The sequence below is a fragment of the Peromyscus maniculatus genome, chromosome 12, assembly GCF_049852395.1.
Source record: "Peromyscus maniculatus bairdii isolate BWxNUB_F1_BW_parent chromosome 12, HU_Pman_BW_mat_3.1, whole genome shotgun sequence".
Classification (NCBI taxonomy): domain Eukaryota; kingdom Metazoa; phylum Chordata; class Mammalia; order Rodentia; family Cricetidae; genus Peromyscus; species Peromyscus maniculatus.
Window position 1 is genome coordinate 39703404 of NC_134863.1, and position 26972 is coordinate 39730375.

At 34.3% G+C, this 26972-nt stretch overlaps 1 protein-coding gene and 1 non-coding gene across 5 annotated transcripts in view; both read right to left on the reverse strand.

Annotated features, from left to right (window-relative positions):
- Dzip3 (DAZ interacting zinc finger protein 3) overlaps positions 1 to 26972 on the reverse strand; it is an 88269-nt gene that overhangs the window by 15938 nt on the left and 45359 nt on the right. For all 4 annotated transcript variants that reach the window (XM_042259401.2, XM_076548939.1, XM_076548938.1 and 1 more), the window contains exons 14-28: positions 26187 to 26804; positions 24697 to 24729; positions 23391 to 23560; positions 22662 to 22706; positions 19741 to 19766; positions 18861 to 19026; positions 17446 to 17541; positions 15844 to 15971; positions 15453 to 15521; positions 12122 to 12218; positions 10650 to 10753; positions 9125 to 9212; positions 7366 to 7467; positions 4183 to 4308; positions 1062 to 1201 (exon numbers count right to left, since the gene is read on the reverse strand). In XM_042259401.2, the coding sequence (XP_042115335.1) occupies positions 1062 to 1201; positions 4183 to 4308; positions 7366 to 7467; positions 9125 to 9212; positions 10650 to 10753; positions 12122 to 12218; positions 15453 to 15521; positions 15844 to 15971; positions 17446 to 17541; positions 18861 to 19026; positions 19741 to 19766; positions 22662 to 22706; positions 23391 to 23560; positions 24697 to 24729; positions 26187 to 26804 (2008 nt within the window). The remainder of the gene's footprint in view (positions 1 to 1061; positions 1202 to 4182; positions 4309 to 7365; positions 7468 to 9124; positions 9213 to 10649; positions 10754 to 12121; positions 12219 to 15452; positions 15522 to 15843; positions 15972 to 17445; positions 17542 to 18860; positions 19027 to 19740; positions 19767 to 22661; positions 22707 to 23390; positions 23561 to 24696; positions 24730 to 26186; positions 26805 to 26972) is intronic.
- LOC121821852 (U6 spliceosomal RNA) lies at positions 16991 to 17093 on the reverse strand. Its single transcript, XR_006062729.1, has one exon. It is a non-coding gene; the product is annotated as a U6 spliceosomal RNA (small nuclear RNA).

Here is a 26972-nt window from a genome sequence, read left to right on the forward strand (position 1 = left end):
AAGACTAAAGGATTTCTTTCTACAAAACTATTTTAATAACTCTTGTTTTTGTTTTCTTATCTTTGTAATATTTAAATGTTTCACTTTCATAAAACTCTGAGAAAAAATAAAGATTAAATAGAAAAGTAAAGCAAGTAAAAGATATGTTATTTTAATCAGTATTTCCCTTTTTAATCCTCCATTGCTACCTGTTCTTATAATACAAAAAGAAGATATTTATCTTTCCTTTGGTTCATGAATTAGTCATTTTATAATTATCTATAACTATATAATTCTATTTTTCTATCTGTAATCCTGAAACTGATTAAAACCATAATCTAGCCGGGCGGTGGTGGCGCACGCCTTTAATCCCAGCACTCGGGAGGCAGAGCCAGGCGGATCTCTGTGAGTTCGAGGCCAGCCTGGGCTACCAAGTGAGTTCCAGGAAAGGCGCAAAGCTACACAGAGAAACCCTGTCTCGAAAAACCAAAAAAAAAAAAAAAAAAAAAACCATAATCTAATTTAGTAACAAGATATGATGCTTTCAAATGAAAATACAAAGGAAAACTGGACTTATTTCCACACATACAAAGAACAGGCATTTTTAGAATTAACTTTACTCTTGCTAAAGCCAGAGTGAAAGCCAGAAAAATCGTGATTTATTATATTGAACTGTGTCCACTCATACACAAATAAATCATAGGAATCTCAATAAAAAAGAAAAAAAGAAACCAAAACCTGATGTTGAAGCTCAGCATACAATTAACTGAAAACGTACTTTGGTGACCTGTTATTAAGATAATTGTTGTAGCCGGAGGCATTCAAATTGGGTAAGTTTACAACTACTACTTCTAGCTAATGAGCAAACATAAATTTAAACACTAATCTTCTCATGTCTTAAGACTAATAAAAAGAAAAATGTTTACTTAGCATTTCTATTGAGCACTTAGTCAATTTTATTTTCCTAAGACCATGGTAAAGAATCACTGTACTTGTGGATGTGTGTGAAGTGTTTCATTTCTACAATTCACGTTACAGAAACTGTGAAAAACAGTGTAACCACTAAAGAAAAATGAAAGTACCTTGTCTGTTGTGGAAAAGTAGTTTTCAGCCTGTCTGTAATCCTCTCCCAGTTTATCATGAGAGGTTCACTGCACAGACTTGCACTTGGTGACACCGTATCACCTATAGGTGTTGGCATAGCCCAGGTTATCCCAGGCATCTGTAAAGGGCACAGAATTATAACCAACAGCTTCAGTTAGTAGGTAACACCTCATGCCAATGTAACACTTGGATACCTCAGAAAAAAGCAGAATGAAGAGTCATAATTATATCTACATTCCCTAATACAGTTTATTTCTCAACAAATACAATATTTCAAACTTGTTATTACCTATTTTAACTTACTTTAAAAGTATGGTGTTTGTCCCGAAATTACCAGCTAACACAGAAACACTTGCAGAGTGTATTGTTGAATTTTTAAGAAATAATAGTGGAAAATTGAAAACTACCTAAAGTCTGCCAACAATGGAGGGATTGAGTAAAAAAATTATAGTAAATCAATCAAATTCTTACAAATAGATGTATATGTCTGGGCATAAGAGATAGCCATGGAATACGTTTATTTATTTATTTTTTTTCAAAACATTATCTAGCATAGTATTTACAATGTGACTCCTTTAGTATTAAAATTTTTAATAAGTGCATGCATATGAACACATAAAAGCATCTGTAAATTACACAATAATCTGCAAATGGTGATTTTTTTTTCCCTAGGGATTCAACCACAAGGTTAATTTTACTTTCAACTGTCTATATTTCTCCATTGTATTTTTCAATAAGTATATATTTATAATCAGAAAAATAATGAAGATAAAATGTAACTAGAGTTTTCCTGGTCCTGCCTGACCCATGGTCAGGACAAATGTCTCTCACCTGCCAGTCCTGTGGTATAATCTTATTATAAGTTGACCAGGAGTTTAACATTTGCTTTACAAATGGGGAATGCATGCCATAAGATACTATTGCTTCCTTAAACCTTCATAAATCTAGCATTTCAATTGGAGTCCAAATATTTTGTGCATTCACTTGACCAGGTAACTGCTGTACAGTTACCAGATAAATTAAGGGTGATTGTGTGAAAACAGGCTTTCTTTCTATAACCTTATAATCCAATCCTGAAATAATTTCATCGTTAAATTCTTCTGTCTGAATCTGATTTCTCTATAATTCATTTTAACAGGTTTTTCTAAAGCTTTTATCCTGGCACTTAAATTGACTATCTTTTTAAATAGTAAAATAAGGATAAGGAAAGTAATAATGTGCATAATCCCATCAACATTAATCTTCTCATATAGTTGTTCCATTTTCAGACTGCCTAAAATTTTATCAAACAAAGTCCAATTTTCTTCTAATGTACCCATAATACCCATTTTTTTTAATGTGGGGAAAAAAATTTTTAAGTAGCTTTTTCCTTTAAAATATCTGTTATCTTAATTGACTTACCAAGTTTGTGTAGAACAGTAGAAATCTGAGGGAATAATTGTTTTATTATATGTAATTTTACTATGTTAAAGTTAAAACCTTCCTTTTTGAAAAAAAAGAAAAGGGGAAGTGCTGTGGATATCGCTCTGTATAAATAAAATGCTGATTGGCCAGTAGCCAGGCAGGAAGTATAGGCGGGACAAGCAGAGAAGAGAATTTGGGGAACAGGAAGGCTGAGTCAGGAGACGCTGCCAGCCACCACCGTAAGTACCAACATGTAAGATACTGGTAAGCCACAAGCCATGTGACAAGGTATAGATTAATAGAAATGGGTTAATTTAAGATAGAACAATTAGATCACAAGAAGCCTGCCACGGCCATACAGTTTGTAAGCAATATAAGTCTCTGTGTGTTTACTTGGTTGGGTCTGAGCAGCTGCGGGACTGGCGGATGAGAGATTTGTCCTGGCCATAGGCCAAGAAGGACTGGAGAAAACTCTAGCTACAATAAAATTTTAAATTGTGTATAAAAATGATGATAGTAATATAAGTGCTTTTGCTAAAAGGCTCAAAAATATCACAGAAAAATGACAGTGTGGAAAGTGTAATAGTATATCTAAAAGATCTATAACACCAACGTTTGTGTATTTTATAGTAGTCCTTTAAAACATTAAGATTAAGTGAATTAATATCAATAAGAGAATTTTTAGACTGCTAGTTAGGTTACTAAGGCAATTAAACCATGACATGTTTAATGAAATCTCCATGGGTCACCATGAAAGTAAGCAACAACTACCAGTGGTTGGAATCAAATACAATCTGCCTCAGTCTGTAGCTTTCCCCAGGCATCTGAAGATAATCTTATTATGAGGTTAAGAGATTTCAATAAAATTCCACTCCAGTCATTACAGAATAACAGCACACAAACTGCATAAGCAACACCATTAACATGGTGATAAAAATTGTGGTTCTTATTTAAAATGTTGAGACATATACATATCTTTTGTAGACAGTTGGCATAGACATAAATGAGTCCATCTAACTATATATTTCAAAAAGAGATAGAAAGTAAGATCCACGAATTACATACTACTATAGACACAGACACACAGAGACACACACATATATGCACATGTGAAAATACAGACAGACAGACAAGATGACAAAAAATATGATAGCTATTTTAAATGTCTTTAATCTTTCTTCAGGTCTGAATAAAACTTACTGGATTATCTACAATTAGGAACATTCAAAACTTTAGAGTTTTTGTTCCACACTGATGCTACTCATATTACTGGTTGTGGATACAGTGGGAACACTCTGGGTGTGTATGTAAACTTAGTAGCTTAATAGCTCACTGTGACTTGTCCTCTTTGTTTTTCTATAGAATAGCTACCTCAAAAATAAAAATGTCAATCTATCTTACAGTTTTATTTGTTACAGAAGTAAAACTGTGCAAAGCTACACAGAGAAACCCTGTCTCGAAAAAAAAAAAGTAAAACTGCAATTCCAAGAACTCAGTAGTATAAAAATGCAAATTTTTATATTTCAAAACTAAGCTAACATTACGTAAAACAGGTATTCACTCATTTATTATTAATTAGCAGCAGCAGCATTACCAACATTATCCTTCCAAACAAACAAGTGAAATGTTTATTCAGGAATCCCATTATAGTTATAAAGAACTAGCTACTATTATTTCACCAGGAAAGGCTCTTACCAGGGGTGGTCTAGGCTGTACAGCTGCAGAGATAACTCCAGGGCAAACTGCAGACATTTGAGGAACAGTAAGGATGGGTCTAAAGAAAGATTCCTTCACAAGGGGTCTTCCTAAGAACTGCTGAATCTAACATAAAAAAGGCAAAAATTAAATAAAATAAAAACCTTGCACATATATAGAGTTTTTTTGTTTGTTTGTTTGTTTGTTTAAATGAACAATGCTTTAAAGTCAGAGAACAATGTACGGGGCAAAGCACTGATTTGAAATTTATATACAAAGCATATTAGAAGCAATGTGTGTGGCAGGATACTATTTAAATCTATAAGAATTGAAAAAGCAAAGGAAAATGAGATAGAACATAAAGAACAATAATAAAAAGGAAAAAGAATTAAGAATTTACTATGACCTTCTGTGGTGGTATAGTGTTCCCCAAAATATTGTGTATCCTAATAAACTTACATGGGGTCAGAGAACAGAAAAGCCACTAGATACTTAGGATAGGCAGTGGTAGCACACGCCTTTAATCCTAGCATTCCAGAGGCAGAAATCCACCTGTTCAAGGATACAGCCAAGCATGGTGACTCACGCCTTTAATCCCAGAAAGCAAGCCTTTAATCCCAGGGAGTGATGGCAAAAAGAGAAAGATATATAAGGCATGAAGACTAGAAACTAGAAGCATTTGGCTGGTTAAGCTTTTAGGCTTTGAGCAGCACAGTTCAGCTGAGATTCATTCTGAATGAGGACTGAGAAGCTTCCAGTCTGAGGAAACAGGATAACCTGAGGAATTGGTGAGGTGAGGTAGCTGTGGCTTGTTTTGCTTCTCTGATGTTCAGGCATTCGCCCCAATACCTGGCTCAGGTTTGATTTTATTAATAAGAACTTTTAAGATTCATGCTACAACCTTCTCTGTACCTGGTTAGATATTTTTGGATGCCAAATGTTAGACTATAAAATAAAGATTAGAGAAGTGATTTTTAAGACTCACCCTCAGATCTAATAATGTAAGACCCTCAAAGTTATAATAATATAGGACTCTCAAAGGTATAATATGTACAAACATATAATATGTATAAATCTCAAAGGTCTCAGTGAATGCTGTACATATTAAGAGATAATACTCAGCAACTAAAAATCCTCAAAATTATCCACAGAATACATGTGTACTGAAGGTGCCATTTGATGGAATGAGGACTTTAGTTTTAACTTTAACGACAACAGAAGAATAAAATAGAGCTTATAACAAGGGTTACTCCATCACAGAGGTTCCTTTTGGGTGTGCTTGTATTTCCGAAGGGGTCTTGTCAATTGTTAGTTAGAGAGAAACTTCGGTTTGTTTGAGTATAGAAGGGGACAGACAGGCTCAGGGCACTTCTCCAGTGTGCTAGGTCTAATATGATCATAAAGCAGGAACACAATAATAATTTGCTGAAGTGAAAAAAAGGACATTAACATAGCTCTAAGTAATGATCTTAAACAAAGTGAAAATTAATGATGAACTTTATAATGGACAGATAGGTTGACATTTGATTCTTAATCACTAGAGAACAGACACTGTGCACCTTATAACTAAGAAAAGGTATTTTGAGACAATTAAGAATATATAAATTCTAACTAGATATTAAATATTAATCTTATCTATAACTTACAGTTTTCTTAGTTAAGATAATGATGTTGTGATTATATCCAGTAAAAGTTCCTTATCTTTTAGGATATATATTGAAGTATAAATTGACACAATTATATGATACCCAGAGTTTGCTTTATAACAAAGAAGAGATTATATAAAACAAGACTGTCAACTGCTGATAATGCTGAAGCTGGATTTCAATTTTCCTCATTTTTTACATATTCATTATGTAAAATCAAGTTATATATGAATGTAACATACATATATAAAACTATACATAAGATTATATATAACTTCCAAGTTTTCATTAAATTTTAAAACAAAGAGTAAGTGGTGGGTACTAAGTCTGCATTGAGGTTCCTTTGAGACTCACTATTGCCAAATTACCAACAATTCCTTGAGAATAATTAGGGGCTTTCCCCTTCTTCTGCTGCCTAGCACATCCTGAAGTTAACTGCTCTGCTCTCCCACAATCTTCCTGCCCTGACAGATGGACCCCTCTGAAACTGGGCCAAAAGATATTCTTCCCCCTTAAGTTGCTTTGTTAGGTACTTATCATAGTGACTATAAAACAAACACAGAACACTAGAATTCAATAGCGGGATCTCACTGATGACTAAATCTGACAATATGGTTTTTAGTACTTCAGAACTGGTTGTGGAAAGAATTTGGAAATATTTGACAAGAAAACTCTAGAATGCTGTAACAGTTTAATGGGTAATTTTGGTGAGAGTTGAGAAGACCAGAATGCTTATAGTAATGTGAACAGTAATGGAGTGCAATCATGACGTTTTAGATGGAAAAAAGATTCTATTGAGAATTTGACAAAAGACCATTTGTGTTATATTCTAGCAAATAAGTGGTCTTTGTTATGCCCAATAATGAGTAGAAATAAAGTTTACAGAGTTAGCAGGAATGCTAACACCAAAAGCCATTTGCCCCTAAGTATTTCACCTTTCTTTACTTTCTATATCCAGACTTGTATTAAAAATAAAAATTATCACCAAATAATAACCTAGAAGTTCACAGAAACTTGTATTTCTCAGATTAATGTACTTTAGTCTCTAAAGTACACAGATCAGTACATCTGGTTAAATCTACTGTTTCTTAATAAGTAGAGTAGTGGTGGAAGTGGAAACTGCCCTTGCTGTCAAAACCACAGTAGATTAGAAGTTAAAAGAACGTATAAGGTAAAAGTAGAGGGAACTGACTCTCTAGGAAGCTTTCTAGGTATTATGCTGCAATGTTTTAGTTAGATAGTACTAAAATAAGAACAATGAGAATTCTGAGCATTCATAAGTTATCTCTCATAATGTATGTAAGTTTCAGAGGATGAAAATAGCACATTTATACTTCAAGTGCTTGACTAAATGCCAGTCTGAACTAGACTCGGCCAAACTGTATCAGCACGAATTGGCCATCAGGGGCAACTGATATTTAAAACATGCACTTAATTCTATTTGAGCACACACCAGATGTACTGCACATTCTGTATTTTACACATTACCATTTATCAAAATGAAGATAGAAACTTTCCAAAATGCCAGGAATCTTACCAGTATCTCAGGACTTGGTGGTGGTGGGGGAAGCTGGACTGGAGGCAGGGTACTCAAGGCAAACCCTTGTTTCACCTTATTGATTTGTTCATTGTACTGTGTCTGAGAGAAGAAAAATATATTTTTAGACCACCACTGAATCTAAAGAAACAACATATAGCAGTGTTTGATTTAAATAATTCAACATAAACTAGTAGTTCTCAACCCACTGACAGAAGAAATATCACAATTTCTGACATAAAAATAATTTTATAGGCTTTCATGCCCACATTTAAATAGCTGTATTTAAGGGATTTATTGATAAAGTGACATAATTCAGTTGCTTATGGTAACTCCTCAGTGTTTCCAATATTTCCAGATCCAAAACAGGCACCACTGATATAAAGTGAGTATAGAATCTAAAGGAATCTAATACCTGTAAGAAACACATGGGCTAATAGGAAAATTAACACATTTTAACAAAGAACTGAATTCACTGTCAATGTTCATTTTTTTTGTTTTGTTTTGTTTTTTTGTGTTTTTGTTTTTGTTTTTGTTTTTCGAGACAGGGTTTCTCTGTGTAGCTTTGTGCCTTTCCTGGAACTCACTTGGTAGCCCAGGCTGGCCTCGAACTCACAGAGATCCGCCTGGCTCTGCCTCCCGAGTGCTGGGATTAAAGGCGTGCGCCACCACCACCCGGCTACAATGTTCATTTTTTAAAAAGGAAAAGGAAAATTTTAGAAAATGTTAATTAGAAATCTGTAATTTTATTTTACCTAAAAAAACTACAACTCTTGCTTGCTCCAGTTCTATAAATATTTTGTTCTCCAGTTTGGGAGTAGGAAAGGGGAGAAAAGAAAGTAGAGAGGGAGAGGAGAGAGGAAAGGAGAGGAGAGAGGAGAGGAGAGGAAAGAGGAGAGGGGAGGTGAGGAGCAAGCCTAATTGGGAAAATTTCATGTTTTCAGTATTTTCTGGCATTGTCCCTAATTTTCTTCATTAATTTTAGTAAACAACCCATAAGAACTGGAAAACAAAACCTTTTATATAAAGAAGCATTTAGTGATTTCCACGCAGGAAATAGGCTTGGAAGAAAACAAGGAACAGTGCTTTTGAGGCTAAAACTCCGAATACTCCTAAAAGTAATTCTAAGTACCACTAAAGACAGAGGAACAATGATTCCAGGCAGAAACATTAAAACCATCATTTGAAAAGTAAACAAGTCCACAGTGTTCTGAGGCAGCTCTTTGTAACTGAGCACCACTGCTTCATTTACAGAAGTGGTATGGATGTAACAATCAATCAACATCACATACAAAGATCTGAGGATCATGTCAAAAATAGTCACTAGTCTGGCTTTCTCACAGTCTCAATTCAATTAAATCAGTAATTAAGATTCTACATTATGGAACAATTACATAAACTGTTAATACTAGAAACGAATATAGCTCAATTTGACATTACACTTAGTTCTACAGCTGGATAGGAGTTTAATTTTGTTTGACTTTGAAATTCTGGGAAACCTAGGTAAGGAACAACTTTTGAGTTTATTTTTCCCTGGAATAAGGATCTAAAAAGTTACACATAAGTCTGTAATTTATATCTAACATTAATATCTAACATTTATATCTAATATGAAAAAAATTCAAACTGAGAGCATAAACTTTGGTAACTGAGATAAAAAATGTTAAGTTTCTTAACTTTTTGTTTTTAGTGGTACATGTTCCTGTATATACTCTCAAACAATTCTGCCAATTTGAATGAAGTATACTCCAGCACTTACCCTGAGGAATGCAATCTTGTTTCTAACATCTGCCACAATGGCATTCCAGCTATCCACAGCTGCCTTTAATTGAAGTGATTCTAAGTTGCTGATGTAGAAAAGGAGACACAGAAGAAGCTTTCTTTATATATAACACTGAGGTTTCCAAAAATTTCTAAAGTGTTCTCTAGTATTTATATCAATAATATAAAAGAAGATTATCCCCAATACTAGCGATTACCTCAAAGTTTAAAGATACATGGCAAGGCTTGTTATTAATAAACAGAGAAACTGGCAATATATACACCCTTTATAAGGGAAGATAATAACACATGCTTCCAGAAACTATTTCTTCCTATCTCCAGAACACCACTTTTCTTTCCTGTCTTGATACTATTATAAAATCATTTTGCATTCAAGTGTCTCCAATGCAGTAGAGAGGCAGAGAAATGCAAACACAGAAGCTGCCTCAGTATTTAAAGCAGGTGCAATCTCAAGAATGGTGTCTCATCTTGGAGGCAGGTTTTGGATCATCTTCATGCTAATCCTGATATCAAAGAGCCAGAACTGATCTATCTAGCTCTAATGTAAATTAGAAAATTAAATTACTTTTGAGATGACAAATTATAAACACATACATACACACACACACACACACAAATACAAATAAAACCAATCAACATTCTCCTGTGAGGAAGAATGCTATCACTGCCCTGATAAAGAGTACAAAATGCACCAGTGTAGCAACTGATACAATCCTATAAATAGTTAAGTCAGGAAAAACTTACAAAGTTTAGTGCATACTGTCTCTAGAAGAAATTTCTTGTGGATTTCCAAAAGGACTATCTATAGCAGCATTACCATGTCTATACCATGAGCTCAACAATTTACAATAGCAAAACAAGTCATCACTAATATCAGATAAAAAGGAGCTCCACAATATTCTAATTTATACAATGCTCTTTCTCCTTCTGGCAAGCAAAGACAGACTGATCACTCACAACAGTACCTTCTCAGCTTTACTATACATTAGTATTAAAGAATAATGACAATTTAAAAAATGATGATTATTATAAAAGAATAATGCTTTGATTTCAGAGATAATTAACTCGCTAACTTTTAAAGTTATACCCTGTAAGATTATAAATTTAAGGAAAATTTCATGAAGCTCATTCCAGTATCTGAAAATTAATATAGCACAGCAATAACTGTCATTTAACATGTAGCATTAGGTGTTACTATCAGTTTTTTCCTAAATGTATTACAAAAGGACTTCAAAGCAAGCATTAATAGAACAGAGTTTTCCCATTCCATCTGTCTTGTGCGCATCTGGCCTGCATGCACGCCTCTCATGGGAGGAAGCTGTTGTGCTTCTCAACAACTCAGGAAATGCAACACCACGCTTCAAGCACAAAGAAACAAACCAAGAGCTTGGGATTACTTCAACAACTCTGACGAAGTATGTAAAATTCACCGACCATTATGTTCAAGTATGGAGACATCTGTCCCTCTCTGAGGTCACAGTGAATTAAGAAGAGAAAGTTACCTTGCCGCCATGTGAGTCACCCTGGCAAGCTGATTGAGGCACTCCTTTTCCGTCTGTTCCAGGTGCAGCAAACCAAAATCTCTACGACACTGTAAGAAGTACACCTACAGAGGTTTGAAAGAGAAAGGAACGGAAGGAATTCTAAGTGGGCATCCTCCTTAGTCATCTCAAGAAAACTTCAGTCTCTCCCAGAAACACTGCAGTGTCCTGACAAGAGACATCGTGAATGCTTTCTGATCAAGACAACTGCAATTTTAGTTATTTTATTCAATAGTTACTGGGTTAGTAAGGACCCAAGAACATCACTTTTCAAATTTTTTCCACATATTGAACTAGTCTTGCAAACTTTAAAAAGTAGTGCTTTGGTCCCAGAGATACTAACTTAATTGATAATAGGGATAGCCAAAACATTAGGGTTTTTTTTTAAAGTTCTCACTAAGTTAATTTTAATATAGAGCACAGTTTGAGAATATTCAAAAGAGATCCTACTGTCTATATGTTCATGATGAAGGGCTACAGAATTACAGAAGTAATCAGACTACAGAAAGGCACAGTCCAAATGGTCCCTACAAACCTTCCGGTCCAATATTTCTCCCACAGGAGGAAGACTTTCCACATCATTACTGATGTACAATCATTTTGTCTAAAGTTTTAACTGTTAATCACTCAATAATTACCAAAATGAATAGTCTTAGACAACAATAAGTGTTAGAAAGTATTTCCTAAAATTAGTAACAGAAGCAGACAGAAACAAAGACTACACATGAATGGTAAGGCCTGCTTTTCCTTTGTGGGGATAAGGCTGCAGGACTGTTTCCATGGTGTGCTTGGATCACCACACCTCTGTTGTTCTGGACTCCCAAGAACTCTACTAGAGCACACAGCTTATAAGTGGCAAGGTTTGTAATACTTTTTGATGTCAGCAAGCTCTTCAAACAATGTCAATCTTACTACACAGCAAGTTTCATTAGCTATAAATAAAAATTACAGGCACATATGCAACCTTATTTGTTCTGAGAGACCCTAGCTATGGTATTATTAACTAACTTTAACAGCATTAGGTGACTTTCTAGGGTTATGGAAAGTAAGTTTGCTTCTGACATTGGGGCTTATGATATATATGTATTTTTGGAAGATTTGTATGGGGCATAGCAGAGAAAGTGTTATTACAGTAGTGGTTAATGTTATTCTTACAAGTATGGCTTAGTGACCTAGCTTCATGAGAATTGGTCTCTAACTACAAATACTGTGATTTCTTGGAGTCACTGAAGGAAAGCAACATAAGATTAGAAATACACAAGTACTCCCAAATGACATGCCAGTAAACAAAGGGGTATGCATTTAAGATATATTTTTCTGAATGATATTGAGATGTCTTAGTTCTGTTTATTCAAAGCCAATCTTTTACAACTCTTTAACGATACTAAAGTAAAAAAACTATTTTTCCTCCTCCATTCCCATTTTCCTTTTACCTCAGCTGTTAAGGCTCTATTGGTTTCTGCATTCAGTTTGTTTAAATATGCTTTAACTGTGCTTTCCAGATTACGCTTCTCCATTTCCCACTGAGATCTGAAATGAATTATCATTAAAAATTAGCAATATTACAATGATAGCCCTTTCCATCACATTCAGAAGGAGGAATATAAAACTATCACAAGAAAAGGTTTTCTTAAACAAGTATACATATCACATAAAAACAAGAGAAGACACTGTTTAAAACTTATTGTTATTCTTTACTAACAAAAGTACAGAAGTTTTAAGGTCCTCAGCACAGAGGTTATAACCTAAATTCTGAAACTGTAATCTTAAAATGAATCTTACCACCATAACCTATTAAATGTAAAACCTTAGACAAGAACAATGGATCAAATGTTTTAGTTCTCCTTGACCCACATTTATTAGTTGAAATCTTCAACTCTGTTGTGTAAGTTTCCTCCAAGATTTAAACATTCCATCTTGCAGTAAGGTATAAACAACTCAAAACAGCCTCGGGAAGTCCCTGAAACTGACCAGATTGACTAGGCCCCTCCCTAACAGAGTAAGTAACAAAAGCTAAGAGTCCCTCTCAGAAGAGCAGAGCCAAGCTGCAAAGACTCTGAGACCAGACCAGCTACCTGGAAGAGGTTTAGAACAACTAAGACACCTGGAAAGGACACTATCCAACCTGATCACCTACCTCCAGCTGTGCAGTGTGATCCAGATTACTAGATTTGTGAGCTGTCACTCATGCTTAGGTGGGCCTTTGTGATGTAGCTGTCTTTGAGACATTTCTGTGCCCATAAGTAACACCTCACTCACATTCCTATAAGTAACCCCAATAAAACTTAACTGGTTCATCAAGTTGGACTTGATGGTATCTGTACTTTGTCATGGGTTCCCTATCTGGGACGAGTAGATATGTGTGTTGTGTCTTCCCCAGAAAAGTACTGACATACAATAAACCCCAAATGAGGATCTTGGAGGAGGCAGTACTTTTTCCCTAATGATTTGGACACAGAACTCTGGGAAGTGATATGGTCATAAGGATGAAATTGTCATGGATGAAAATAGTACTTTATTTTAAATGATACTCTGAGACAGGTCCACAGCCCTTCTACTATGTGAGGGTAGAATAAGATCAGAAAGACCTGCTGGGAGGCAGGAAGCCCTTATTAGATATCAAAGTGGGTGTTATCTCTGTTGGAGAAATCAGTGTCTGCTGTTAGTAACTCCTCAGGCAACAGTGTAGAATAGTGGAGGAACCACATGAGCGAGGTGCTTAGTTCTCGATACTTAATTTCTGCACATGTGAAAATGGAGCAAGTTTCATCACCTTAAAAAATTGCAAAAAAAAAAATTCAGAAAATATACATAAAACATTCCATGTTTGAGATTACATACTAAATGTTAGTTATTGTCATTTTTATTTAACAATGCCTGCTCTTGCATCAACAACAGCAGTCACATAACTCCCTACCCTTGCAATAAGGAAGTCACTGCAATCAAATAGTTTACTAGTTTTTTCAGTATTTGGAGTTCACACCTTAAAATGGAAATGAATTCCATTGCTTAAAATGTAAGAAGAGAACCATACTGTATAGGCTACTACAGACTGTGGAAGCTCTGAGGATTTTTTTTTTTTTTTCTATACTGAAATCTCAGAACTACATAGCCAGCCAACTAAATTCTGCCTTAACAAGAACAATTGAAAGTATAATTTTATAATAAGGAACATCTCAGAAACCATTTTCAATGTTTTGTTAAGGGAAATATACTCAGATGCTTAAAATCTTAAAGAAATATTGGTGAGAGAACATGACAAATATATACCATTAAGAATAGCCTATCTCGAAAAACCTAAAAAAAAAAATAGCACTTACTAGGGAGAATAATATATTTAAGCAGACAAATTACCTCAATACAAGTATTAACTATTATACCACTAAATATTGTATAAAATTTCCCTAAAATAAAAAGAAAATTTTATTCCATAAAAATAAAAAAGTTGCACTTTAAACGCATCAGGTGAATGGAAAAACAACTTTCAAAATGGGTAAAAATGCCTAAAGATCAAAATTGTATACAGGGCTGTTGACAACTGATTCTAAGAGCACTTCCCTAACTTCCTTGAGGCACAGCAAAAATCCTTCTTACACTAAAGCATATAAAGAACTCATAGTGTTCAGTAGTAAAATAGATTTCCAAACTTTAAAATAGGCCAAGAGGTTGGATTAAAATTTACCCAAGAAGATACACTGATTATTAATAAGCACATAAGATGTTCTTGAATGTACTTAAATCAGTGGAAAAAAAACCAAATCTAAATCAAAATGACATTCTGCTCTATATCTAACATATACCAGGTAAAACAATTACAAATAATCCAAGAAGTTTTGGTGAGAAGGAAGAGAAATGAGAACTGGCCCACCAACACTTACGTATACTATAAAAGGGTGTAGCTACTTGTAAAACATCTTAGTAATTCTTTAAAAAGTTAAATGCAAAGTTTATTGATGACCTTGCAATTTTACTCTTGGTATATATTCAAAAGGAAAACATTCAAAAACATCTCTATATAAATGCTTCTTAATAAGGAGGGGGGGGTGTCAAGCCAAATGGACATCAAACAGATGAAGACAAAATGTGCTACATCTAAACAATACAGATTTATAAAAGGAACGAATACTTATGTATGCGATAACATGGAGGGATTTCAAACCAGTAAGTTAAGAAGCTGGCTATAAGAAGTCACATATATAACTGCATTTATACGAAATGCTCAGAATACACAAATCCAAAAGACACAAAGTTAATTAGTGTTACCAGAAGGTAAAGGAGTAAAGAGGGGGTAGCACTGAAAGAGTTTGTTTTAGAGCTTACAAAAATGTTCTGGAAATAGAGAGTAGTAATGGTTATGTACTTCAATGAATATATTAAAAGCGCAGTGAGCCATTTGCACTAACCAAGTGAAATTTATTCTACGTGAATTAGTGAGTCTTGGTAAAACGTTCAATACTACAAAGTACTTGCACCTAGCAGTATTAACAGAAGAAATTCCAGTTTCTGGTAGCAATTTGCTGTGAGACTGAAATGCTGCTGACTGAACTGCTCTCGGTTTTTTTAGTCAGAGTTATGATGAACATACCTTCCAATCTGCCTACACCTCTTCTTGTTTATACCTATTAACCCAATGTAGTTGCTGATACTACTCAATCTCATGTGCAAAAGTGATGTTTGGATGATAAATTATTGGTTATCCCAGCTAAAAATGTTGAGTAAAATGCAGTTTCAGAGAGGCAGTATCAACACAAGGAAATGCCATACCTTTTCATGGAAAGTTGATCTTTAAGGTTCTTTATTTCATCATCTTTAGCATGGATTTGGCGCTGTAATCTAAGCAAATAAGTAAATCATAAAATGCTAGAAATTATTTCTCATTAACACAGAAAAGCTCTATCTACTGTGGCTGAGAAAGGGACTGAGTATGTATTATATGAATGACAAATCTTGGCCTTGAAAACAGCAAATGAACTCCTATACTTCATCCATTTGAAATTTATCTCTCTTCTTATTCTGACTTCTCAAAAAGCAGCACATACAGCCTTTATAATTGCTATTGTGCAGTCACACTGCCACCTAGTGGCTGCAGGGAGATTAAGACTAAAAAGGATAGGCAAATTCAGAATTTTCACTTTTACCCAAAGTTTGTACTTACTTGGACACTTTATTGATTCCAAAAGCCACTTGCTGGTTAAGAGATACAATAATTTTTTCTTTCTTTTTAATCTGCACTTGAGTTTCCTGCCACCGAAATGTCACTGTTTTCAGTTGTCTTTTGTAATCCTGCTCAATAAAAAGTATTGTTTCACAGCATTCAAGTCACTTTTTTGTTTTTTTTGTTTTAAAAGAACAAAATCCAAAATCTACATTGAGTTATTTTTTTAAATGAACTTCATTATAAAAATACTTGCAAATAAATAAAAACATTACATACCAAAATTAACCAGTCCCAAAGTCTATACAACTTAATGAATTTATTATGTATGATTAACATTGTCATTAAAACAAGAATTTTGAAGCTACAAATTAAATATTTCATTTTCAGTATCAAATATTTTATGCATTTATCACCACAAAAAAAAACCTATGGCAAAAGAACAACTTTATATTCTCTTTCATAACTTATATCCATTATTCATATTTAGTCCTTCCTCCTCCCCTTATTCAGTCTCTTGTTCTTTCATATTATACAGTACCCACATGCACACTTGTTTATATATATAATGTATAGACATATATATATAGCCTAGATTCCACATACGAGTGAGCATGCACTTTATTTCTGAGATTGTTGATAATTGATCTCAATTAATATTATACATCAAAGTCCATCCATTTTCCTGCATATTTTTAAACTTTATTTTTCTTTAGAGCTAAAAAGTATTCATAAATATGTGCGTATACTCTCACACACACATACACACCAAATTTTTTTTTTATTGAAAATAAGTATTTTTCTCACATAATATAACCTGATTATGGTTTCCCCTCCCTCTACTCATCCAGGTTCTTCCCCACTTCCTCTCCCATCTAGATCTACTCCCTTTCTGTCTCTCATTGGAAAACAGGCTTCTAAGGTAGAATAAGAAAACAAAAACTGCTGGGCGGTTGTGGCGCATGCCTTTAATCCTAGCACTCGAGAGGCAGAGGCAGGAGGATCTCCGTGAGTTCGAGGCCAGCCTGGCCTATAAAGCGAGTTCCAGGAAAGGCGCAAAGCTACACAGAGAATCCCTGTCTCAAAAAAACAAAAAACAAAAACAACAAAAAAAAAAGAAAACAAAAACTAACTCAGTAGAGTTGGACAAAATATGGAAGGCTTCACAAATTTGGTGTCATCCTTGCACAAGGGCCATGCTAATCTTTTCTGTATCATTCCAATTTTAGTTTTTGTGCTACTGAAGCTACCATCTCACCAAATTTTCATTATCCATTCAATATCTACTGATAGAGAAGGTTGATTTCAATTCTTTGCTATAGTGAATAAAGCTGCGAAAAACAAGATAGATGCAAACATCTCTACGGTAGGTATGGAGTTCCCTGAGTATATAGCAAGGAGTGAGAAGGGTGGGTCCCTGCGTTTCTATTTTTATTTCTTTGAGAAATCTATACACTGATTTGAACAATGTTTGTATTAATTTGCACCCCCACCAGTAGTGAATAAAGGTTCATTTCATTGAGTTCTTTAAAACGATGTCATTGAATTTAAACATTTGATCTATTTATTACTTCCCTTAGATCTAATGACAAAAGTACTCACTTCACACTCATACTGCAATTTATAAAGCTGGTGTTGATGAGCAAGCCTTTCCTTTTCAGTTTCTTTGCAGTCTGTACTTTCCTTTCCAGATGAGCCCTTAAGCAAATGTAACAAGAATATTTATTTCCTATAAAAAGCACTATTATTTTCCATTTACATTGTTTCACCTGGATATAAAGTTGCCTTATATAACAGTTCCCATTTATGCTTTACTTCCCTAATAGCACCCATTAAATAATACAACAGCTGTAAGTTGCAGCTACTGCTGAGTGACATTCATGTTTGCTACTTGTAGTTTTTGTAATGCTCTTAGTTTTATAGGAATCATATGGTGAGGTGCTTGCTATTTTCATTTTAAGATACAAAAAGGGGTAAGTAACTTGCCTATGTTTACAGATAATAAGTGGAAGAGCCTGAATTCTAACTCTGGCAATACCAAGTGCCCATTCTTAATTACAGCAGTGCACCAACTTATTTTAATGTTCAACTTCTCTCCTATATTATAAACAATATACTAACAAGGACCTCACTAGAGCACACATATGACACCTTGCAGGTGGCTCAATGGTTTCTAAATAAGCAAGTAAACATTCTCTGCAAGTATGTGACATTTTGATTCTCACTTTAGAGTTCTTCTGGGTTACTGGACTAACATTAATGAACCCATATTTAAATTTCAGTGTAATAGCCAAAGCTATGTCAATTCAGTTAATATATACATATTTTAATACTGTAACTAGGGATTTATTCAAATCAACTTGACGCTTGGGCAATGGGTAACTGATTGTGATGCATCCACATTTTAAACCATAGATCAGTTCACCACTAAATTCAAATACAATGTGTGTGTGCATGTGCGTGTGTGTCTTCAATCCTTCATCTACTTTGTACAATTAATTGCTCTTTTGAGCACTAATATTCATATACTTATGGGTATATCATTTCAATCGTTGGTTACTATCAGAAAAGGAGCTAGAAAAAAACTGCCATACACTAGTGTTTTTTTTAGGAGGTATTTCATGGTTGTAACCAGATTTAATTTAAAAAAATCAAAGTAGTTTTGATTTATTAAAATCTATTTTCATGACATGTAATTTAGTGGGATTTATTCTAGCTTTTAGTGTGGTGGTGTTGTCTCCTCTCTCTGTTCCTTCACACTCTTCAGAAACCACTTTTACAAGAAAAGTATTTATTAACATTGCCCAGTAGCCATGAAGTGATTTTGAGGGCACATGTAAAGTTTGTAGTGCCAATTTTTTTTTTTTTGTAATCCCCTTGTCTTGCAATTCGCCCTGTTTTTGTTGCTTTTCTGCTGGGCTTCTCAAAAAGACATACTGCTTAAAGAGTCTACAAAACAAAATTAACAACTCTTTCTCCAAGGAGGAAGGCAGGGCTGAGCCCTCTCCACTGCTCACCTGCTCTACCATGTCCAGAATATGTAGTTCATCCAGGCTACAGAACTTGTCCTCCGCTGCAGAATCTTCTTGCGCATCACTTGCATCAGTTTTTACGGATGTGCTGAGTGTGTGTACATCTACTTGTTCTGTTTCCAGTTGGTCTTCCTTTTCTACCATATATGAGCTATAGTGGGGACATAGTCAATGTGACCTTTCACAAAGGTACAGTGCTTTCCTTATAGGCTACGGCCTCTCAAATTAGTATTATACTGCCTTGTGAGATACTCTGCATTAGAAGGGTTCATGGTCAAAGTCTAGGCAGTGCTCACACTGTTCTTTTCTCATAAACACTAACAATGGACATTAACATATGAGGTAGTACTTGCTCAAAATACCTATTTAATTGCTCACAGCAGTGTTTTCAGGAATTATGAGACCACAGGGTTTATTTTTCAAATTATAGTTATTAATGTTAGTTATTTGGGAAATAGTATTTTGGGACAGGTTTTCAAGCACTTCCACATCTTCAATATTATATTATCATCACAATCCATACATTTACCCCAACCAGAGAAAGCATATACATATGTCTGTTGGGGACATAAGAATGATCTATCCATTAAATTAAGTTTTAGTCTATGTATATTTTTACCTATTTTAGTAAGCATTCAAGTCAGTGTTTGAATGAAGGAGTTAGTGTGTTAGATGACTACTGAATAGTCTTACAGGAAAAAATGGTGATCTTATTCTTCCAAAGTCAATAGTAATCTATCCTACAATAAAATACTTTTATAAGACAAAGAACCATTTTTCCTTAGAAGTTCCAAAAAGATATCCATGTATTATTGACAAAGCATACCTTAAAAATACTAAGAAAAGTTAAAATGTAAATACTTACCCTTGCTCTTCTTCTGAGTCCTTATCCTGAAAAGACAGCATCACAAGAATTAGTACTCTGTATCAACTACTTTAGCTCAACACAGTGATAATATTGCATTTTGGTGTGTTTCTCTCAAACTTTTTCACAACAACTAAAAAAATTAAAGATCATTTTGTATAATCATGCTGTACATACTTATGTATCATCAGTCAACTATAAAACAGAAATGTGAATTCTATGAAATACATAACCACACTGTATGTGATGCAATGTGGTTTTTCTTTTTTTAATTCCTACTTATCCTATTTTCCTTTTAAATAGTGTTTGCATCTCATTAAATTTATTTTATAATCTTGAAAATCACTGAGTGAGATAATAGAAGTGAATACTGGATGTGAGTTTGTATCTATTAGGAAACCTTGGGACAGAGTATCTGTAAAATCCATTATTTCCACACTAACTAAATAAAAGGATTTTGAAAAACTACATGGAAAAAAAAATAAATCAGATTGACATTTGAAGAATCTTATACATAAAAGACACTTAATATACATGAACACAACTTAAATTAGGAATATTAATTAACCAGAAGTATTGACTTCTACTATATACACATCTCCTCTACAGGTACAAGGCTGTACATATAAATTTGTTTTCTCATTTTTATACCTATTTCTTTTTACAATTTAGAAATGTTGACTTTTACCATGGTTTTAGCATATGTGAACACTTGAGTCGAATACCTGATATGAAAAGACCTTCAGCTGGTCATACTGAATACATCTAGAACAGTTGATTATCATTTTCCAAAGTCCACTTTAGCTCTTCCCATGAAAAGTGCACGTCAGTCCACTTTAGCCTTAGTATGAATCTCTGCCATTCTCCCCTGTACAGTGACAACTCAATTTAAAGGGCAGGGTTCATTTTCCTGTCAAGTTTCTTTCTTCTTAAGGTTTCATCATACAAAAAAGAAAGAAACAAACAAACCAAAAACTCTCCTAGTCTTTTCCTTACTCTAACTCTGGCGGGAGATACACAAAATAACTCCTGATAGGCATTTTCAGAGCTACTGTTATATTGTTAGGTCTATATGTTATAAAACAACCAAGAAAGGAGGTTGCAATTTCTCAGAGACCTTGTCATTACTTCGTATAACAAGCAAACTTCCATATGCTAACCATTTTCATGGGAATTCTTGATTAGACAATGAGACTGACAGTGTTCAGTCAGTGTATATACTACAAAAGTATATACACTGTATATACACTGTATATACACTGTTGCACCTATAGCAACACTAATTGTATAACACAACATAAAATTACTACAAGCCTAATTTTCTATTTTTAGAATCTGTAAGTTATTTAATACTAAGATTAAAATATAACATGAATTTGTCTTGTAATGCCAAAAATCTCTTAATAAAACTATCATTTTCAAAAGTCTCTCAATTTCTTTAATAAAATTAAATTGCAGAATCCCAGAATGTTAAAAAAGCAGTCATTTAGATACATGCTAGCTTATGGGGTATGACCCTGAGACTTAGCATTATCTTGGAAAAAATATATATCACTAATGAGTGCTACCGTACCTTATTAAATAAAACTATTAAATTTAAACATTAATTTAAAACATTTATTTTAACTTATTTATTTTATGTACATTGGTGTGAAAGTATCAGATCCCCTGGAACTGCAGTTACAGACAGTTGTAAGCTGCCATGTGGGTGCTGGGAATTGAACCTGGGTCCTCTGGAAGACCAGTCAGTGAATGCTCTTAACTGCTGAGCCATCTGAAGGTCCCTCCCAAAACACTCATATTTTTAGTTTAATTTTCATAATAGCAACTAAGTAAATTTTATAATGGTTACGATAGTGTGACAATGCCATTGATATTTTACTTAGCAGACGAAAATGTTATTTTATTCTTAAACTTAATATTTTACAAATTAATCTTCATTAAGTTTCATTAGTCATTAAAATGTTATATACATCTTAGTGACTGATAACATATAAGTAAACTGTATTTAGAGAAACTAGTCAGTTTATGATACACATAAGTATCAAGATTTTGAGTATGTTCCAGATTAGAAAAATTACGATTTTTCTTTTAATCACGAAGTTTACATGGCATAAATATTAGCCATATGCACCATTAAAAATATTCCTATTTTTCCTTATACTTCTCCAAGAAAATCAGAGAAGTTTTAATAACATCTATGATTCATACAGTGACTTTTCTTTTTTGCAGCTGACAAAAGTCTGAGCACTGGGTAATGTAGGAAGTTTTGAGAAAACACTTTGGAATACAGCAGGGATGTGACAAAAAAAAGCAGCTGCTAATAAAATAAGGAACAATTTTATGTGGGATAATTGAACACTGTGTGAAAATGCATTGCTGTAATTGGTGCACTAGAAAGCTGAACGGCCAATAGCTGGGCAGGAGGTTCAGGTGGGATTTCCGAGGAAAGGGAGAGGAGATGAATCTAGGCATATGAGAGATGCCATGGAAATGCAGAACGAGTCAGACACACAGAATGGAAGAGAGGTAAAAGCCATGTGGCAAAATGTAGATTAATAAAAATTGTGTTAATTGAAGTTATAAGAGCTAGAGGCAAAAGCCTAAGCTAAAGTTGAGCTTTCATAATTAAATAGTCTCCGTGTTATTATTTTTGAGCTGTTGGCCCAAAGAAAAATCTGACTACAGCCACTTTTTAAAATGAGAGTATAATGCAGAAATTAAAGAAATTATCAAGTGACTAATTCAAGACTGTTTACTATATAAATACAGATGTATGTAAATGTACACTCAATAAGGTTTTGAATAACTTGTATTGTATGTCCATCTGGATGAATTTAAGTCTTAATTGTGAATTGTGTACTAAACTTCAGGTATTCACGATCAGACATCCATCTGTTACAACGCCAATGCAGTCTTACCTTTCTATTCTTAGTCTTTTTCTTCTTCTTTGTTTTACTTTTTCCCTAACAGATAAAAAACAAACCATTTACTTACTATGTTATTCAAGCTGCACAGTGGATATTATCTAATGTTTCTTCTAACTACTGAAGTCCATGTCTTCTAATAATTATTTTTCTAGACTTTTCTAGATATTTTCTACATTTTTATGGAAACAAGCATATTTAATTTCAATCTTCAAATCCTTGAAAAAGAACACTGAGAAGAACATATCAAACAAAAACAAACAAACAAACAAAAAAAAAAGAGAATGGAACTTTTTAAAGAGCAACAATATATTCATTCTTGTAAGATAAAATTTTCAGCCAAACAGTAAATTAGTATCTATACTTACTTAGCTATCTGCTAAGCCACTCAGATTTCATCTAGATGATTTCATCTCTACTTCTGTGTTAAGAGATATTGAAATATGTCAATGTTCTTATTTTCTCTATCTCTTCTATTCCTATTACATCTTGTTCTTTTCTCTCCCAAATGTACTTCCAATGGCCAAGAGTAAAAAAATGTATTCCCATAGCTAACAAAGTGCTTGACTTTTGACAAAATAATTACTGAAGGAGAAGCTATAGTAGAAAGAAATGGGCAGAGAAATTTCAACTCTGACTCTTGCTTCCAATGCTCTTAATATAGTACAAGCAACATCTGAAGTGCGGCATAAGTTCTTCAAATTCAAATGGTAAACCTTATACCTCTTGAAGATCTTTAACAGATTCTGTTGAAGATTCACTAGGTATCGAGGATACATCTTTATTTATTTCTGCTAACTGCATTTCAGTGTTTGATTTCACATTTATACTGTATTCCATCACAGGTGGACTCAATTCTTCTTCATCATTCTGTAACTCTTCTATATCCATACCTAAATAATAAAGAGAGAGGTATAAAATCGAGTGGCAAAGTTTTGAGAAGTTTAGCCTTTTGTTATAATTTTAAAATATTTAATAGGCTAGCAAGATAATGCAGTAAGTAAAGGCTCTTGCCATCATGCCTGATGACCTGAGACTGATTCCCAGAACCCACATGGTAGAGAGAGAGAACCAATCCAGCAAGCTGTCCTGACTTCAACATTTGCTCCATGGCAAGCACATAAACACTTCATTTCTATGTGAAAATTGCATGCCTAGTTAGCCATAAATCACAGGTATGCATATAAACCTGGAACCAATCAGTACAAACCAAAACAATGTGACTCCTCATTGATAGTTAAATAATTTCTAAGTGTTAGATACTTTAAAATGTAAGTACAATTTAAATACTAAGGGATTAAATTCTGCCACTGACCTTATTAAAATGCAACTAACAATATTTTATAGAATATAAATATGAAACATAAAGCAGGGAAGAACTAGATCATTTCCCTTTCCTTTTTCATAAAATGTAACTACACCATATTATACGACTACTTCCTTGAATCTTTGCTCTCTCATTGTCCTAAATATTCAGCCTCAAAACTTCCTCAGAGATGGCCCAACTTTAATCTCAAGCAAACACATGGTATTGTTCTCTAAAGAATAACTTTGAGAACATAAATTACATTTTTAATTTACACTTGTTTACTTAAGATTTATTTGTGCGTGTGCATGTTTGCACTTTTACGTGTGTGTGTGTGTGTGTGTGTGTGTGTGTGTGTGTGTGTGTGTGTGTACTCACAGAGATAAGAACAGAGTATGGATTCTCTTGAATGTTACATAAAGCAACAGTTAAGCAAGTAGAGCAAGCAGACAGGCATTTCTGCCTGCTTAAGCCCTGAGTATAAAGATCTGGAACCTCATCCTTGGGTAAGTTCTGTGACATGCATTAAAGTCAAATCTGAGCAAGACAGATACTAGGATCAGCTGACCAACAGTAAGCTGGTGATATAATTTTCTAAGCTTGTGGGTAATGTACACTTTAGTATATATATAGTTTATCTAAACACATGTCAACAATATATGTATGTCTTAGAGATGCTGAATTAAAAGGTCACTTGTGCATTTTGAATTCAAATATACTTACGCTGACTGCCTGTTATTGACTGTAGAGCAATTCCTATGGCAAACAGAGAAAAAAATAATTAGGAGTGTAACTGCAAGCACACCAACAAGTATCTGACTAGGATTAAGAAAGGTCAGAAATCCTTAGAACACTAATCTATTCTATAACTATCTAGAAAAGAACCAGCACTGCTCACTAATGCAGTTGAGACAAGGAAGGCACAATCTAACTATAGTAATAGCTATAAATCCGTGATTTAAGAAACAAAAGTAAAACAAATAAAAATGATAGTTCATAATAGTTAAGACTTGGAGCACCAACAAACAATTTATTTTTAATTAAAATACAATTTCATAGTTTTCCTCTTCCATGTTCTCTCTTACCCCAAGCTCTCCCCCCTCCCTTCCTCCTCTTGAAACCATGCATTCTTTTTAGTTGTTATTGTTACATATGCATACATATAAATACAACCTGTTCAATCCATTTAGTGTTACTGGTATGTATATGACTTTGAGCTGGCCCCTTGGTACTGGATAACCAATTCGGGAACAACTCATTTCTGAGGGACACTATTTCTTCCACTCTCAGCAGTCTTAGTTGCACAGAGTTTTTGTCTAGAGGTGGGGCCTCTAGAGATTTCCCCTTCCACATTAGCATATCTACTGGAGTTGCACTTCTCAGCTCTTGATTAAACAGTTACATTGTTAAGGTGTCATGGGTGAAGCTCCCCTGTCATTTCTAGGAAGATAAATCTCACAGCAGTTTTCCTGGTCCTTTGGCTCTTACAATCTTTCCGCGCCCTCTTCTGGAATGTTCCCTGAGCGTTAGGTGCAGGAGTTGTGTTGTAGATATATCAGTTGCAGGTACACATCCATGATCACTTACATAAGCATTTTAAACTGAGCAGAAATTCCTAATTATTATTAATCTAAGACTATGAAGGAATATTCATGAAATGTACAGCACATTTCTACTGAAGGTTTGAGTCTTTCAAGCTATACAATTTACCCTGAAAATGACACCATTCCCTGTCCTTGTCTATTTGTCTACTGAGCACCTACAATATGTAACAGGCTGTATTAGACCCTAGAGATTAAATAGTAAAGGTTAAAAAAAAATCTCCATGTGACATAGCGGGGATAAAGGATGTTGTTGGACCTGTAAATGAGAACTGAAACTTTAATAATTAAGAAAAGAGAAAAAAGGCACCATGAAAGCCTCTGTTAAAGGTATTCGACCATAAACTCTTTAAGTGAAAATTGTGTGAAATGCCCTGGACTTAGTAAGTGCTCAGAGCCCTTTCCTCAAATATATCTATATACACACACACACAATTTGAGTAGATATAATTTTTAAGGCCTCAAAATTACAGATCAAGGGTTCTTGTCTAGTTGTCTTCTCATACTGAATAAAAGCCTCTAAAACACTAAATAGGAAAACAAAGTATCCCTAAACACAGAAAAGACACTCTCAAAAATGATTTGCTGGCTAATGAAGTAATTATTTAGTACCTTGTTGATAGCAGGATAACATCCTCTGGATGATTTCTGGTACTGGTATGCCTAGATAAATGGACAGCTGATGATAATCAAGGGAGATATTCTCAATGGGATTCTCCTTGACTTTGTCAATATCCTCTTGTTTCATCCCAAGGCGCAGAAGAATATCAGAAACTTTTTTCCAAATTGAATTGAACTGTAACTCAGTGAGACCATTCATCAGAATCTCACTGAGGAGAATATCTCTGTACTTGCAGAGCCTCAGAATGTCTGCAGACTTAGAGAGATCAGAAGACGGTGGTTCCATATCCCAGCCTTTTCTGGGTGCAGGGAATACATTCAGATGTTTAATGAGCGCTAATAAGAGGCATAGGTCAAACTGTTTGGACTGTGGTAGCTCCTTGTTTGGGGGATAAAGCAGATGCCATGATCCACCCAAAGGGTGATTGGTCCAAAGATGATTGTAGTAGGGTTCCAGCACATTCTTGTGTATAAGCAGTTCTTTTTTCAAAAGAGTGGGTGGCATAGCCTCATCAAATATTTGTCGGACAATGTCAGTACCAGAAATAATAATTATATGAAGCAGATGATAGAAATAATTATAATCAAGTTTGAAGATAGGCATTTCATCTGAAAATGAATTTGGAAAAGTCAAAACAATCCACATTAATGTTCTTTTTCTATGTGGTCTCTCACATTGCACCCTAAGTTCATGTAAGTCCGGAACTATTTCAAGGAATAAAGAACAGAAGAATTTTATCATGTCAGTGCTCAAAATGCATGCTGCTTTCTGTCTAG